The sequence below is a fragment of the Cebidichthys violaceus genome, unplaced genomic scaffold, assembly GCF_023349555.1.
Source record: "Cebidichthys violaceus isolate CVI_PGR_0920_01 unplaced genomic scaffold, fCebVio1.0.p SCAF_6, whole genome shotgun sequence".
Classification (NCBI taxonomy): Eukaryota; Metazoa; Chordata; class Actinopteri; order Perciformes; family Stichaeidae; genus Cebidichthys; species Cebidichthys violaceus.
The window spans coordinates 12562550-12576491 of NW_027176816.1; the positions used below are offsets into that span (position 1 = coordinate 12562550).

Sequence of the window (13942 nt, forward strand, 5' to 3'; positions counted from 1 at the left end):
TGGTGACTTTTTGCATAAAAGCATTGCCCAATTAGGGGACTCAAACATGAATTTGATTCATTAGATGAGCGCATATATTCTATTTGTGAAAATCACAGACTTAATAAGGTGTTTTTTGTTATTTTTTTATAAAAGAAACCTCAGTCCCTGCTAGTCCTGTGTTCATGTTGTTGCAGTCTTTCTTCTACTCAATGTTTTAATTTTCAATCTGCATATAAAAATGTTTCATTAAGTAGCAAAGGTGACACCCACCCTGATCCTTATTATTATTATGAAGTTGATTTTTCTTGACGTTGATGCTTCAGATGCTTCGTGTCTGTGCGTTCAGGTGAAGCCGGCCCATTTTACAGTCCATGCAGTTGTGACCTCCTCAGACCTGCAGTTCGACCGGACTGAGGTGGACTTTGGCTTCTGTTCCATTTACCGGTCGATCAAGAGCAGCGTTCGCCTCACCAACCTCTCCCTGCTGCCTCAGGACTTTGGCTTCCTGGGTGTTCCAGAGGTACTGCACAAGTAACAACAACTTCTAGAACGTTAGTTTGCGGTGCTGTGGACACCTTACCTTGTGTCATGTGTTACTGTGTTTGTAAAGTACAGTTGCTTGGATCCATACAAGCAGAAACTAACCCAAATACTATTAGTCACTGAGAACAATGTTTTTGTCAGTACTGCATCACTAGATGGTGTCAGATGTGTAGGAGACTCATATTTAGTCATTGAAATAAATAGGACTTTTACTGTTCACTGTTTTTAGCTTTACCCTTCATTTCACAGGTTTCCCATTTTTTTGAGAGTTGCTCTTTTCGTTCAACCCCTTAATGTTGTAATCCTTACGATTTCAGACCTGGTTGATTTGGCATTCCCATGCAGTTACCATGGCAACAGCAAATGCAGTTTTAGCACCACAGCAAACACTCGTTGAGGAGCTACTTTGGCTAAAATACAACAAAAACAATACCAATTGGCTGTTTTAATGTGAAGCAGCAGCAGCGCTAGCTTGATACAGCTCTCATAAGTGTCAAGAAAGTGAATAATAAACAGTGAGACTGTTATCAATGAGACAAAGTTATGTTGGATTTCAGGCAAACACTGTTTGCTGTGAATCTCCCATGTTTATGCAATCTGAATCCCACGCGGGAATGGCGTACTCCGCCACTAATAATAGAACAACTATCCTCATGCGCACTGCCAATTTTAGGATTTGTTAATTTTCCGGTTTTCACTTTTGACTTCCGGGTTAACCGCGCTGTTAATAGCACTGACCTAATTAGTGCTGCCATACAAGTAGCACCCTTGTTTGTCAGGCTGCTGTAGAAGAAAGTCTCTAATTTTCTTCCAGCTATGGCAGTTCTTAAAGTTGTACGTTCTAGCCTCCCTAGTGTACAACTGTTTAGATATTTGCTGAAGTGTAGGCACCACAAGCAGCAGATGTAAATCTACAATACACAACACATCCTCACTTCCCATGCAAACAGGAAGTTAAGAGACAAAATTACAGAGTTCGAGCACTTCCTTGTTGCTAAAACGCATGTGGTCAATTGAGAGATAATTACTGAATGTAACTACATTGAATGGCTATTGCAGAATTGGAAATTGGAAATTTGTGTTGTTCTTGTTCTGTCACACTACAGTTTATTAAGCTCCAGCCTGATGATGGCTTTGGCACTCTGCTCCCACAAGAGACGCTGGAGATAGATCTGATTTTCAGTGCCAACAAGGCCAAAGAGTACCGTTTCCAGCTCAGCTGCAAATCAGGAATTAACAGGTTATCTTTTTTAATCTTGCATTGTGTGTAAATGGAATGGATTTGTTGATTTATAAGACCAGTATATCCATGATTGTTATCATGGTAATTGGTTCAATAATTTGTCAATATATATTCATATATAACCAAACAATTTATTTGTATTTGTCCATAGAGATTTCCCTCTGTCGTGCCGAGCGGTGGGTGTTTGCCCTCCACTGCAGCTTTCCCATTCTCTGGTTCAGTTTGAGGCCACGGCGGTAGGCGACCGCTCCACTGCCGTACTTTACCTGATCAACCTTCAAACTAAACATAACCAGTCCAAACAACCAGTTCCTACTCTGGTCAAGGATGCTGTGGCTCCTGTAGCGCCCAGGCTGTTCTCCTTCAGCCTGCCCGAGGATTCAGACATCAGCATCAGTCCTTCAGCGGGCAGCCTTCTGCCCGGAGAGGTGGAGTAGCACACCTCTTATGGTTACAGGCATATTAAAGGGCACGCCACCGTTTTTACACATAGACTGCAGGTTACTCTTTTTAATGTGTTTTTTTTGTGATTGCCCCACAATTATGGAAGTGCAATACTAAATTGCTGGAATGCCCCTTTAATATGGACCTGATTAAACCTAGCATGTTTTCATCACTATCTAATAATATTAATATGACCCTGTCCTCACCACCCGCTGTTTTATTATTCTGGTGGAGCCGGATCTCTTGAAGTTGTGTTTCTCATTTTACGCGTGGCCAAAATCTAAATGTAACGTTGTTGCAAAACCATGATTAAAGTTATAGACTCCTAGTCCAAACTCTAAACTAATCAAAAATAGTTTGAGTTGAGTTTGTGAACAAAACCTTTTATTTTGCTGTGTAAATAAACCAAACCTGGGACTTGCAAAATACAATTTTACTTTAAATGACAATTTACAACGAAGACATAATGATCCCAGAGCAAACAGGTATGAGAGGAAAATCTTTAGTTCAACTCAGTTATCAGTTATACACAACTACAGCGAGACAAACAGCCATCATAGCTGCCATTGGCTCACAACAGATCCCTTCACAGTGTAATGATGCACTCTACTGGACATCTGAAGGATGTGCTTTTTTTATTTTGCACGGTCTATGCTGCAATATCAATGAGTACAGAACATAATACAAAAAGAACAATGAATCTTAATGTTCATTTTGTATCCACTGAATGCAGCATCATCTCAAAGTGTAGGTGTTTAGAAAATCATTGTAGTTTATTGTTGCGGGTTGTGACATTTGAATTACAAATCCTTTCCTCAAGGCTCTGTTTATAGAAACATTCAAACTGCGTAACAGAGGTACGCTGGGAGAAATCCAGTGAATATTCTGCAATTGGAAAACGGGGATTATCGTCCACGCTAGAGAAACCCTCTCCCCCTCAATAGGAGACTGCCCAAAACTAATTCAGACCTCTGCTTCATAATAACAAAGCAGAGGCTTAAATAGAAAAACACTGCTGAGGAAGAGCACTGGAATCTGAACGCCACTTTAAAGTTCCCTGTAAATGTGTGTAATACAAGACGTAATAATAACTGGTGTTGCTGCTGGACCCTCAAAATCTGAGAAATTCCTGACACGATACCAATCTCTTCACTCACATAGAGATGTCTGGTCCAAGTGACGTTCAGACCCAGACTGTCAGACCAAGACATCAAAGAGGAGGCGCTGCGTCTCCTCCAGCGAGCCAAGTTGCTCCGTGAGAAGGAGCTTGAGAGGAACAGACATGCTGAACACGAGGTGCGACTATACACACACACACACACACACACACACACACACACACACACACACACACACACACACACACACACACACACACACACACACACACACACACACACGCACACACACACACGCACACACACTTACTCAGGGTCAGCCTGTGCTGCCGCAGGGGCTTTAAATGTGAACTCATCCTCCCCAGCTTACTGACTTTTTTTTTTTTCTTTCACTTTCATGAACATGCTAGTGTTTATACAGAATGTAGACGCTACATTTGTCTAACCTCTGAACCCATCAATCAACTTTATGTGTGTGTGTGTGGGCTGTGAGACTAAAAAGGAGGTCCCAGTGGAAACCGGTAAACAGAAGAAGACATCTGTGATTCCAAAGAGCAGCAAGGCGTCAGATGGCCCAAAGTCAGACCCGCTAACTGAATCACCAAATCCTGCCGACATACAGCCATGGTAGGAGGTTTTCATTTCAACAAAAACCTGATTTTGTCATCAATGTTGTTGCTCGCTTTGTACCACAAAATGACTTTGGAAAACATGTCCAGTTGGCTGGACTGAAATGCCAATGAAGCAAATATTCATTTATAAATATTCTGTAACCAAATATCAAGTTTTACTGCAATTCTTTAGGAAACATATTTCATATTCTACCTGAAAGCCTCTTTATATAGGAAAGTAATTAATAACTTGGACAGAAGTCTGAGATCCAACAGTGCTTTCGCTTAAACATTTCCTCTTCTTCCGGTGCTCAAGTGATTTCATTAGTATTCACATTTCTTTGTCATTTGCGGTGATCACACCATACTCACAGTATTATCTCAACAGAGCTGGAAAAGTCTGAGGAAAAGGGTTTTTTATTGTGCTAACATGGAGGAGATGCCGTTGATTTGTTTCATTGTGCCGAGTCTTTCTCTTTGAAGGTCAGAGCAGTATGAGGAGGCCAGGGCCTCTCTACTGTCCTCCTTCACTCAACGCTACGGGGAGTGTACCGTTCCCTGCTTTGTGTCGGACGGAGGCCCCCCAGAGGACGACCGACAGGCCCAGCCAACATGGAGGTAGCACTAAGTCAACAGCAGATTGCGGGCCCCGTCACGTCAGATTCGTGATCATGTCACAACGCACAATTTGTCCTTTTGTGTTTTAAATACAAATATACGAATAAGCTTATTTCCCAAAAGTGAAACTTATTCCTTTAAGGCCCTTAGCATTTTTAGTTGATATTATGTTTTAGTGGCGCACTTTCCAAAATTTGGAATAAACCTGGATCTCTCAGTGGCCTGAGGGTCTGGGTGCCCATCAAATAATGCTGTCTCGATCTCAATTGTGAATTCTGGCGCTACATTGTATTTCGAGCTTCCTTCCTGTAGTGAATAAGATGTGTGGGATTGTGCGGGAAATGATCTTGTTGTTTGCTACATAGCTTATTTTCTTCCTTTTAACGAATAGCCAAGACATCTACTATAGTGGAAACATCTAGGCTGCCTGGAACAAAAAAATATCATCACTCTAACGCTATGAGTATGGAACACAGCACTGATTACCCAGTAAATAGAGGATGGACCGGCCATTTAGCATTAGCCGTGACAGCCACCATGATTGAAGGGAGCTCGAGGAACTCACAGATTAAAACAGGATTTTACCCATTTAGAGGGGGCAAGAGTGTAGCTGCACCCTTCCAACTGACCAATGGGGCGCTGTTCTTTACAATCTGTACAAGGATGATCTATATTTAAAATTTAGAGTGTAAGACTGGATGTATGGTTGGGGGTTAGTCTTATTTCTCAGCTGATGTCTTAGCCATCCTGTCTCCTTATAGTCTGCTCAAGTTATGATGTGCAGTATGACATTAAATTCAACTCTAAAAAGAGTGATTGCTAAAACCAAGGAGAGCCAGAAGCTAAATTTTCCCTTTGTGTTTTTTTTTTGTGGCAAGCCAAGTGCTAAATGTGGTGAACAAAGTGAGATATTTGGGTCACATCATCAGGAATGATCTATGTGACGACGACGATGTGCAACGCCAGTGTTGCTGACTTTATGCACAAGCCAATATGTGTACAGATGATGTCAAAACGGCTCTCTTTTTGAGGTCTGCTGTTCCCTCCGCTCCATTCAGCCCACGCAAAAAATGAAAAAGCTTCAGGTAGTATTTAATGATGCGTTCAGAATCTTCCTCAAGCTCCCGAGATAAACAAGTGCAAGTCACATGTATGTTTCCATCTTTCTTGCAGTGTTAAGTCATTTTATTTACAAATTTAAATGTAATGTAATCATAATGGCCTAAACTGAGCAGACACAGGGTGTTGGAAACATTGGGACAAATGTCTCTTATGTCTTTTAATCACTGAGGTGTCCTCGTTTTGTATTTACTGTATTTATAATTTTGTTGATGTGGACCTATGTGTCTGAAATAAAGTTGAATTGAATATTCTGGCAGGTGAAAAAAATCCAGTGTCTATGACCTCTCTATGATTTCTCAGGTTGGGTTATAACAGCAGTTGACAAATCAGTATGTAGGAGGGAAATGTCTCACCTTTATAAATCATCTTCAACTTCACATTGGGGAAACTAAAGAGGTGATCGTTGTCTTCAAGAGAGTGAAAGTTGGAAAAAACGCTTGACTGGGAAACCTCTTTCTTCTTACCATAATCTCTGCTAAGCATAAACGATACATTTCATGTGAACGAATACATTAGAGAAAACAGACTGCATCCAAACTTGTCGTTCGTCCCTTCTGTCTCTTTCTTCTATTTATAGCGTCTGGTTTTATCCAGTGACTCTTAAGTGTTGTAGAAAATGCCTTCCGGAAAGAAGAAAGAAACACCTTTGGTTTAAATCTAAGCAGTTCAAAAGAAGTACATATCCTGAGGCTATTCCACTTGTGAATGGTAAACATTCTTGTTTGAACTATGAGCGCACCAAAGTGTGTTCCTTACAGCGTTTGTTGAAGTGGCATTAAAATGAACTCTGTGTTATCCTCAAGGATAAAGGATCTACGTAATATTAAGAAAACAAACAATGTGAGTTACGCATGCTCTTTATTTCATAGCTTGTTGTGTTCAATATCTCCGCAGTCCCTTCAACACGCTGTTCTTGAAGCTGCAGTGTCCTGCTGTACAGCCTCCTCTAGTGGTCATATCCAGCAATGGAAAGAATGTCATAGACTTCCATCAGCTGGCAGTGGGTGAGTGGTTTTGAAAGTTTATTTTGCTTGATTGTACTTTCCATACTGTTCATTTGGTCATCCAGCATACATACATTTTTTTGGTACTTATTAATTGTGGGGTTTTTTTGTCTGTCTTCTGTCTTTAGGAGAAAAAGTGATCGAGAGGTTTACAGTTCAGAACATTTCGAGGGAAGCTTTGGATGTATCCTGTCAAAACACAAAGTCTTACAGATAACTAGAAAACTAAAAGTCATGTTGTCAACTGCTAATGTAAATAGATTGTTGCCATATAGTCCCATTATATCCAAAAGAAGAAAGACGTCTCTAGAGCCAATATATCCAAAGCTAGGCAACTCACACCAAAACAAGCACGATTGATAGATAACACTACAGGTAAGACTAAAAATATGTATATTTGATTTTGGGGTGAACTGGCACTTTAATCTTAAATACTCACAGCAACAAAAAATTGGAATAAAAAAAAAAAAAATTGGCATTTTTGTACTGTTTGAGAGCAGAGAGTAGCGAAAAAAAAGGATATGAGGAGAGAGAGAGGGATGGGGAATAACATGCAACAAGTGTCTCTGGTCAGAGTCATACTTGGTAAGTTTCGGTTCATGGCCATGACCTTTAACCCCTAAGCCACAGTTTTTATATCCACTTCTGTCACCATTTCTAAAGAAAACTGATGTGTAGTGTACTGTGGGTTTTATATAGTAACAAGGACACTTCCCCTGGAGATACATATTGCTTTTGAGAATCTAAAATGAAAATTGTCAATGCTGTGAGCATCATGAAGGAAATTTTGTACACTTTCATTGTACCGAGGTGGAAGCAGAAATCTCATAGACGGGCTGACGGGCTCAGGAGAAGAAAAAGACGGATATCTAAAAACCTGGACAAATAAAATCATCCTTTCACGATGGGAGGTTCTGTCAGCAAATGAAATGTGTCAAAATAAAAGTTACAATATCTCAAAACTTACCATGTTAGATGCATACTTACCCATTGTCTATTTATAAATGTACACCTATGAGATTAATCTGCGGAAAAAGTCATAATCCATTTATATATATATATATATATAGATTAGTGCTGGGCTAGTTAACATGTTGTTATCGCGTTAACGCATTCATTAATTAACGCTGACAATTATGTTATCGTGCGTTAACGCAATTTTTTTTATTTTTTATTATTAAGTGGACATTTTTAACACAAGAACAGCACCGAGCAGTGAACAGCCGTTTGTGTGACGTCTCTTCCTTCTTTTCCTGTCTAACTAATACCACACATAATACATGGTAATCAGCATTGCATATGTGTCTGACCAAAATACCAAAAAAGAAAAAAAGAAATGATTAATTCAAATTTTTTTATTTTTTTTAGAGTTTTTAAAGTTGTTTGGAATATGTATAATAAGCATATCATTTAGTTATCACTACTGAGAATTTAACAAACATAAAAAATAAGTTGATTAGTTTGCCGTTTTCATGGTGTATATTTAAAATTGCATTTGTTACATACATGAAAATAAAACCGGCTGAATATCTATATCTAATATCTAATATCTGAATATAACTGTATTTTAACTGCTACTGTGTAAAGGGAATACTGCTGTTAAAAATAACCTTATTTGTTTAAAGTGTTTGCAAACCAAATGTTATTGCACTTTTGTTCATATAACAGTACTTTTAAAAGCGCAATACACTACTTTTTAATTCATTATTAAACTTTGCGCATGACAATGCGATTAATCGCATATATATATATATATATATATATATATATATATATATATATATTACTTTCATGTCCACATATTAAGTACTTCAATTAAGTGTAGTGCGTCTTTTTTTGCCACTACTACTTTTATTATGGGAGATACTACTACTACAGATAATAATATTATCAACTGTTCAAGACTGCTTTTCTTTGACTGTTTCTAAGCTGAGATCATCGGTGCTGGATGTACACGGTCCTTTTTCCCTTCTGAATGCTCTCAGATGCATCAGACCCGGAGAAAAACACACTCTGGTTCTGACCTTCAGTCCATCTCTGGAGAAAAAGGTCGGTAGAATTTTTCCATGAAGTGCTGCTTTTCGCTCAAACTTAATAAACACGTGAGTGTGTCACACTTTTCAACACTTTACCCACTCTCTACTGTTCTCTAGTACTGTGAGATTCTGGAGGTGTGTAGCCAGAAGATGACCCTGGAGATGACTCTGTGTGGGGAGGGTGTGGTCCCTGCTGTCACCTCCTCCCACCCTGGAGGTCTCCTTGACTTTGGCTATGTGTTGGAGAAGGAGAGCACCTCACAAGTCCTGAAGGTCAGTCGACAGTGTGCTGATGGCAAAGAGAAGAAGAAGAAGTATGAGACCAAGATTACATCTTGTTGGTTTTGAAGATACACACTGTTCTTTTCATGTCTGATTCAGATCCATTCATAACAGTCAAAATCAGACCTGGATTGCTGTTTATATGCACAGATTACCTTGAAGTTTGGACCTGACATGATGTCCTGTTTCGCCTTCAGCTGCAGAACTGCTCAGCGGTGGCCGTGGGTTTTCGGCTGCTGCTGGCCAGCCTCTCTCCCTCAAGGCCTCAGGGTGGAGCTGACAGTGTGGCCTTCCTGCTGCGGACTTACACAGACTCTCAGGTCCAGCCGACTGTGGGTAAGACCAAACTAACACTGCAGTGATTCAGCAGGGAACCTGAAAACTTTAACTGCCAGAGATCAAGGTGGGATAAACCTGAATAAATGAAAGGAGAAACAACAAATGCAAACAACTCCAGGACACATAGTCTAACTGAGAGACACTTATATCATTGTTAGATATATTTAACTCCCAATTAATCGATATCCACCACTGGTCGGGCTATAGTACTTTTTTTTGTTATTCTAATCAATGTGGAAGTCTTAATACTGTTCAACCTGAGCATCACATCTATCATAGAAAGACGAGTATCTTTTGTGTCCCGTATAGGAACCCAGAACTACAGTGGGCTGAGTGTGTTCAGTGTGGTGCCAGCAGAGGGCAGTATTGCTCCAGGACAGAGCCTGGACGTCGCCGTCACCTTTCAGCCCGACCACCCGTCTGTCAACTGTTCTGACAGACTAACCATAGAGCTCATGAATAAGGTCAGCACAACACCACACGCACACAAAGACATTGAGAACAGATCACTCAACTTGACCTTGATCTTAATCACATGGTCCAGGCAAAAATGCTGCCCTCCAAATGTGCTCATCAGACCATGTATGTCCTCCATTCACTCTGGTTTCCGTGACTAAACAACGTTAACACCGTGTCATTTCTGTCTCTCAGAGTAAATTGTGTGTGGTGGATCTGAAGGGCGCAGCTTTTTCACACAACATGTATCTGTTTGGAGGAGACCTGCTGACGGTGCCCATTGAATCCCTCCTCCCTCCACTGATAACCAGTCAACCTCACCTCACAGGTATCCAGGCCTCTCTGCCTTCATCTCTTCCTCGGGGTTATTCACTTCTGGTGTAATGGACATTATGTAGTTTAATGACATGTAGTCATTGCAGAAGGGATCAATATTATCTATGGAAAGTAATTCAAGTTCAAGCATATTCTCAAAGATACCTGAAGGCTCAAACCAGGCAGAGAAAATACAGACACTGACACTATGAATATGACGAATAACTCAGAGATTGCATAGTTTAAGTGTTGTCGTAATTTACGCTAATCATAGGATGCTGACAGCCCATGTGCTTGTCACCAGCATTCGGATCATATTTCAGCACAAGATCCAAAATAGGCACATCTCCTAGACAAGGTTAAATTTCACTAAATCAAAGCGGTGTTTTGCATTAAAATAACATCAGCAGTCAGAATAGGAAAAAATAAATCTGAAAAAAATGCTTTGAATGCCTCCCATTGACACCCAGCAAAATGTGTGTATTTGTCTTATCCTTCTAAGCACCCATTGGTTTTCATTAATTCCCATAAAGTGTGAAAATCCATCAACAGACTCTTTAAACTTGCTTGAATTGTGTAAGCCAACATACTGAACGTTTCTTTGGACTACTCTATATCCAGAGATGAGCAAAAATACATCAAAATGTATTTTGATACAAAATACCCCTCAAATAAATGTATTAAAATAAAATACAAAATACTGGTGCCAGAAAATGTATTTTGTATTTAAAATATAGGAGATTTTCCGTTTTCTCACAATTTGGTATAGCAGAGCATTCAGGTTTGGGCTATATAATGTACACAAAGCTCTGGTGAACCCCACAAAAAGGAAGAACAGTCACAGAATGTCAGTGTAACTAAGCAAAGCTATTAAAAGACAACAACTTAATTGATTATATATATATTTTTTTTGTTAATGGGACTTAACAGCCCATAAACTTTGGCTTCGTATCAACAAGAAAATATTCATCACATATGAATAGCATCACACATTAGGCCTATAAAAGCAAAATATAGAATTAAAACCAGTTGTAGGTAAAGAGCCTAAATAAATTACTGTACTGAGACATGTTGTCCACCTGGCCAACTGTAGAATGTATGAAATAATAAAACTAAGAATACTTTCATAATATGCCTTTTAAATAAAATAAATTGGATATTTAATGTTTTTTTTAACAAATGGACATCTACTGTCATAGCCTGGCTAACTGTGAACTATATTATCTGACAGTAATTGATGTGGCATTATGACATTCACATTGAGAAGATACAGCATAACTTGTAATACAGTGCAAGATTAGATGGTCAGACGTCTCTTGATAAGGTTATCATGAACATACAAGCTCCCAATCTCCCTCTTCCTATAGCTAGCTACTTGACTGATAAATTAATCTGCTAAACACTGGCTATGCACTAGCCTAGACAGCATGCTAGCGTCATTAGCATGTTAGCATTGATTACTAGCTTGATATTATAACCATCACCATGTAATAGGCTATGTAGCCAGACCCAGACATAAAGTATACATCAAGCTAGTTGACATCTGTCACACTCAGATAAAACCTTGACAGACAATCCGTTGAACTTGAAGATCTGAAGACTGAACTCGTGAACTGTTTTTTGATTCATGGAGAAAGTATTTTGAGTATTTTAAATACAGAATTACTCCACTCTAAAGTATTTTGTTACAAATTACGTTAGATTTTTTATCGGCCCTATCAAATACAAATTACAAAATACTCAAAAGTAATTGAAATACATATTTCAATTACAAGTAATAGAAATACTGCCCATCTCTGTGTATATTTGCCCTTTTAAAGTAGAGATTCATTTGAAAAGGCTGCAGCACAAAAATCAAAAAATGTGTAGCATGTTCTACAAGTTCTACAAATGACTTATAGTTGGATTTGTTGGAACAAATAAGTTAAATAAATTAATATAAGCCAAAGGATGTCTGGAACGGTAGAGATAAGACACTTCAACAACTACGCTAGTAGCTCTGTGAGGCTATACTTGCTAAATGCTAACACTAGCATGCTAACATTTGTTAATTAGCGCTAAACACAAAGTACAGCTGAGGCTGATGGGAATGTCATTAGTTTTGCAAGTATTTAGAGCAAAGTATTGGGCAAATTAAGATTTTTACCTAATGATCATGTTATATGGATTAAGAGGACCATGAATGTCTGTAATTTCATACAATTTTCATCCAGTAGTTGTTGAGATTTTTCAGTCCAGACCAACGTGGTAGACCGTTCGACTAACAGACTAACAGTACTATTCCTAGAGCCGTGCCACCATCATTGTTAACAGGCATTCCGATTTTTAAATCACTACTATCATTTTCTACAAAATGAGCTGGGTTGAAAATAAATCGTACCAGCAAATTCTATTGACTCTGGTCTGGTGGGCATTAAAGTGAACGTATGTAGTAAATGGACTGAATCTTGCAAAACTGCTCATACGGTCCTCTCTGTCTAGCTAAGTCAGAGCTGATGGAGAAACCCACCAACCCTGTGCTGGTGACTCTGCGGGCCGGCTACAGCGCAGGAGTCTTCACACCTGCAGTGAGGGAGCTGCAGGTGGGCTGCATCCGCTCCACACAGCCCATTAAGAAGGTACTGTGATGTCATCGGATATGAGCTTGATATAAGCTATTCGAGGCAGGGGGAAAAAATGGCATAGTTTAAAGTATTTAGGCATAAATATGCAGATGCAATATCTAATAGCTGTTTGTACTCCAAACCCATGTTTCGATGTAAAGGATTGGTGTAGAGAAATAAAAAGGCAAATGTATCGATTTTGTCTTAAATGTCTGTTTGGACAAATCTTTTTTTCTCTGTGTTTCCTCAGAGTGGTGAGTTTCACTGGGATAACGTGGCGTCTCTGCAGCAGCTCGGCTTCAGTGTGGAGCCCAGCAAAGGCACCGTGGAGACGGGCCACAAACGCACCATCACTGTCACATGGACTCCCCACAGTGGATACAAGGTGAACACGATTTTTATCTCTGTCACTGAATTGGGGGGAAACAACCTCTTCAAAGGAGGGTGCATAGAAATGTTTGCATAAATATGTATCAATTTAAATTGACTTTTGTTGAAAAGCTAATTTACTTAATTACCATTATAATTGAATCACTGGTCATTTTAATATAGAAATTGAATTTTAAGGTCATACATATTGACTTATACCAGTACCTTTTATAGCAATACCACCATCTAATCTCCTGTGCGTGTGTGTTTGTGTGTTTCAGCCCTATGAGGTAGTGCAGACATGTTTACCTCTTACCTTGAAGGGGGATGAGACAAATGTTTACAGAGTCACCCTGATGGCTTTGGTCTCCACCACAGCTGACTGACATCTACAGTGTCTAGATGCTGCTCAGCGTGAAATATGCTCCCCCCCCCCCACACACACACACATTTATGTGGCCAACATTAACAGACAAATTGATTATTTATGAATTAAATCTAATTATTAAAGGTGAATTGAATGTATGAATTGTTCGAAAATCTGATTTAAACCATATTATTCTACAGTGACTGTACAGTTTCTATGTTCCCCAGATTAAGTTTTTTTTAATGCACCTCGCTGTAGAACTTAATTCCACCACCAGGGGGTGTATATAATGCCAACTAAGCAGCTGTGTCATATTAAGGGTGTGTCAGCTGATGTAAGCAAGCAGATGTATACAGTAGGCTACATACTGTAGCACTGCTGGCACTAGTGCACTAGTGGAAGGAGGCAGGGAGTCACACAGTCTGTAAAATATGACACAGAATTCGCAAAGATTGAAATAGATAAATGATGGATAACATTAGTTTGGTAT

At 39.4% G+C, this 13942-nt stretch overlaps 1 protein-coding gene across 3 annotated transcripts in view; it reads left to right on the forward strand.

Moving 5' to 3' along the window:
• Positions 1 to 13610, forward strand: part of cfap74 (cilia and flagella associated protein 74) — a 61095-nt gene extending 47485 nt beyond the window's left edge. For all 3 annotated transcript variants that reach the window (XM_068733810.1, XM_068733812.1, XM_068733811.1), the window contains exons 24-39: positions 329 to 502; positions 1632 to 1765; positions 1920 to 2196; positions 3374 to 3508; positions 3824 to 3957; positions 4425 to 4559; positions 6576 to 6685; positions 6814 to 6869; positions 8615 to 8734; positions 8839 to 8994; positions 9201 to 9339; positions 9652 to 9806; positions 9994 to 10126; positions 12595 to 12731; positions 12967 to 13101; positions 13367 to 13610. In XM_068733810.1, the coding sequence (XP_068589911.1) occupies positions 329 to 502; positions 1632 to 1765; positions 1920 to 2196; positions 3374 to 3508; positions 3824 to 3957; positions 4425 to 4559; positions 6576 to 6685; positions 6814 to 6869; positions 8615 to 8734; positions 8839 to 8994; positions 9201 to 9339; positions 9652 to 9806; positions 9994 to 10126; positions 12595 to 12731; positions 12967 to 13101; positions 13367 to 13471 (2235 nt within the window). In that variant the 3' untranslated portion in view covers positions 13472 to 13610. The remainder of the gene's footprint in view (positions 1 to 328; positions 503 to 1631; positions 1766 to 1919; positions 2197 to 3373; positions 3509 to 3823; positions 3958 to 4424; positions 4560 to 6575; positions 6686 to 6813; positions 6870 to 8614; positions 8735 to 8838; positions 8995 to 9200; positions 9340 to 9651; positions 9807 to 9993; positions 10127 to 12594; positions 12732 to 12966; positions 13102 to 13366) is intronic.
• The last annotated feature ends 332 nt before the right edge of the window (positions 13611 to 13942 follow it).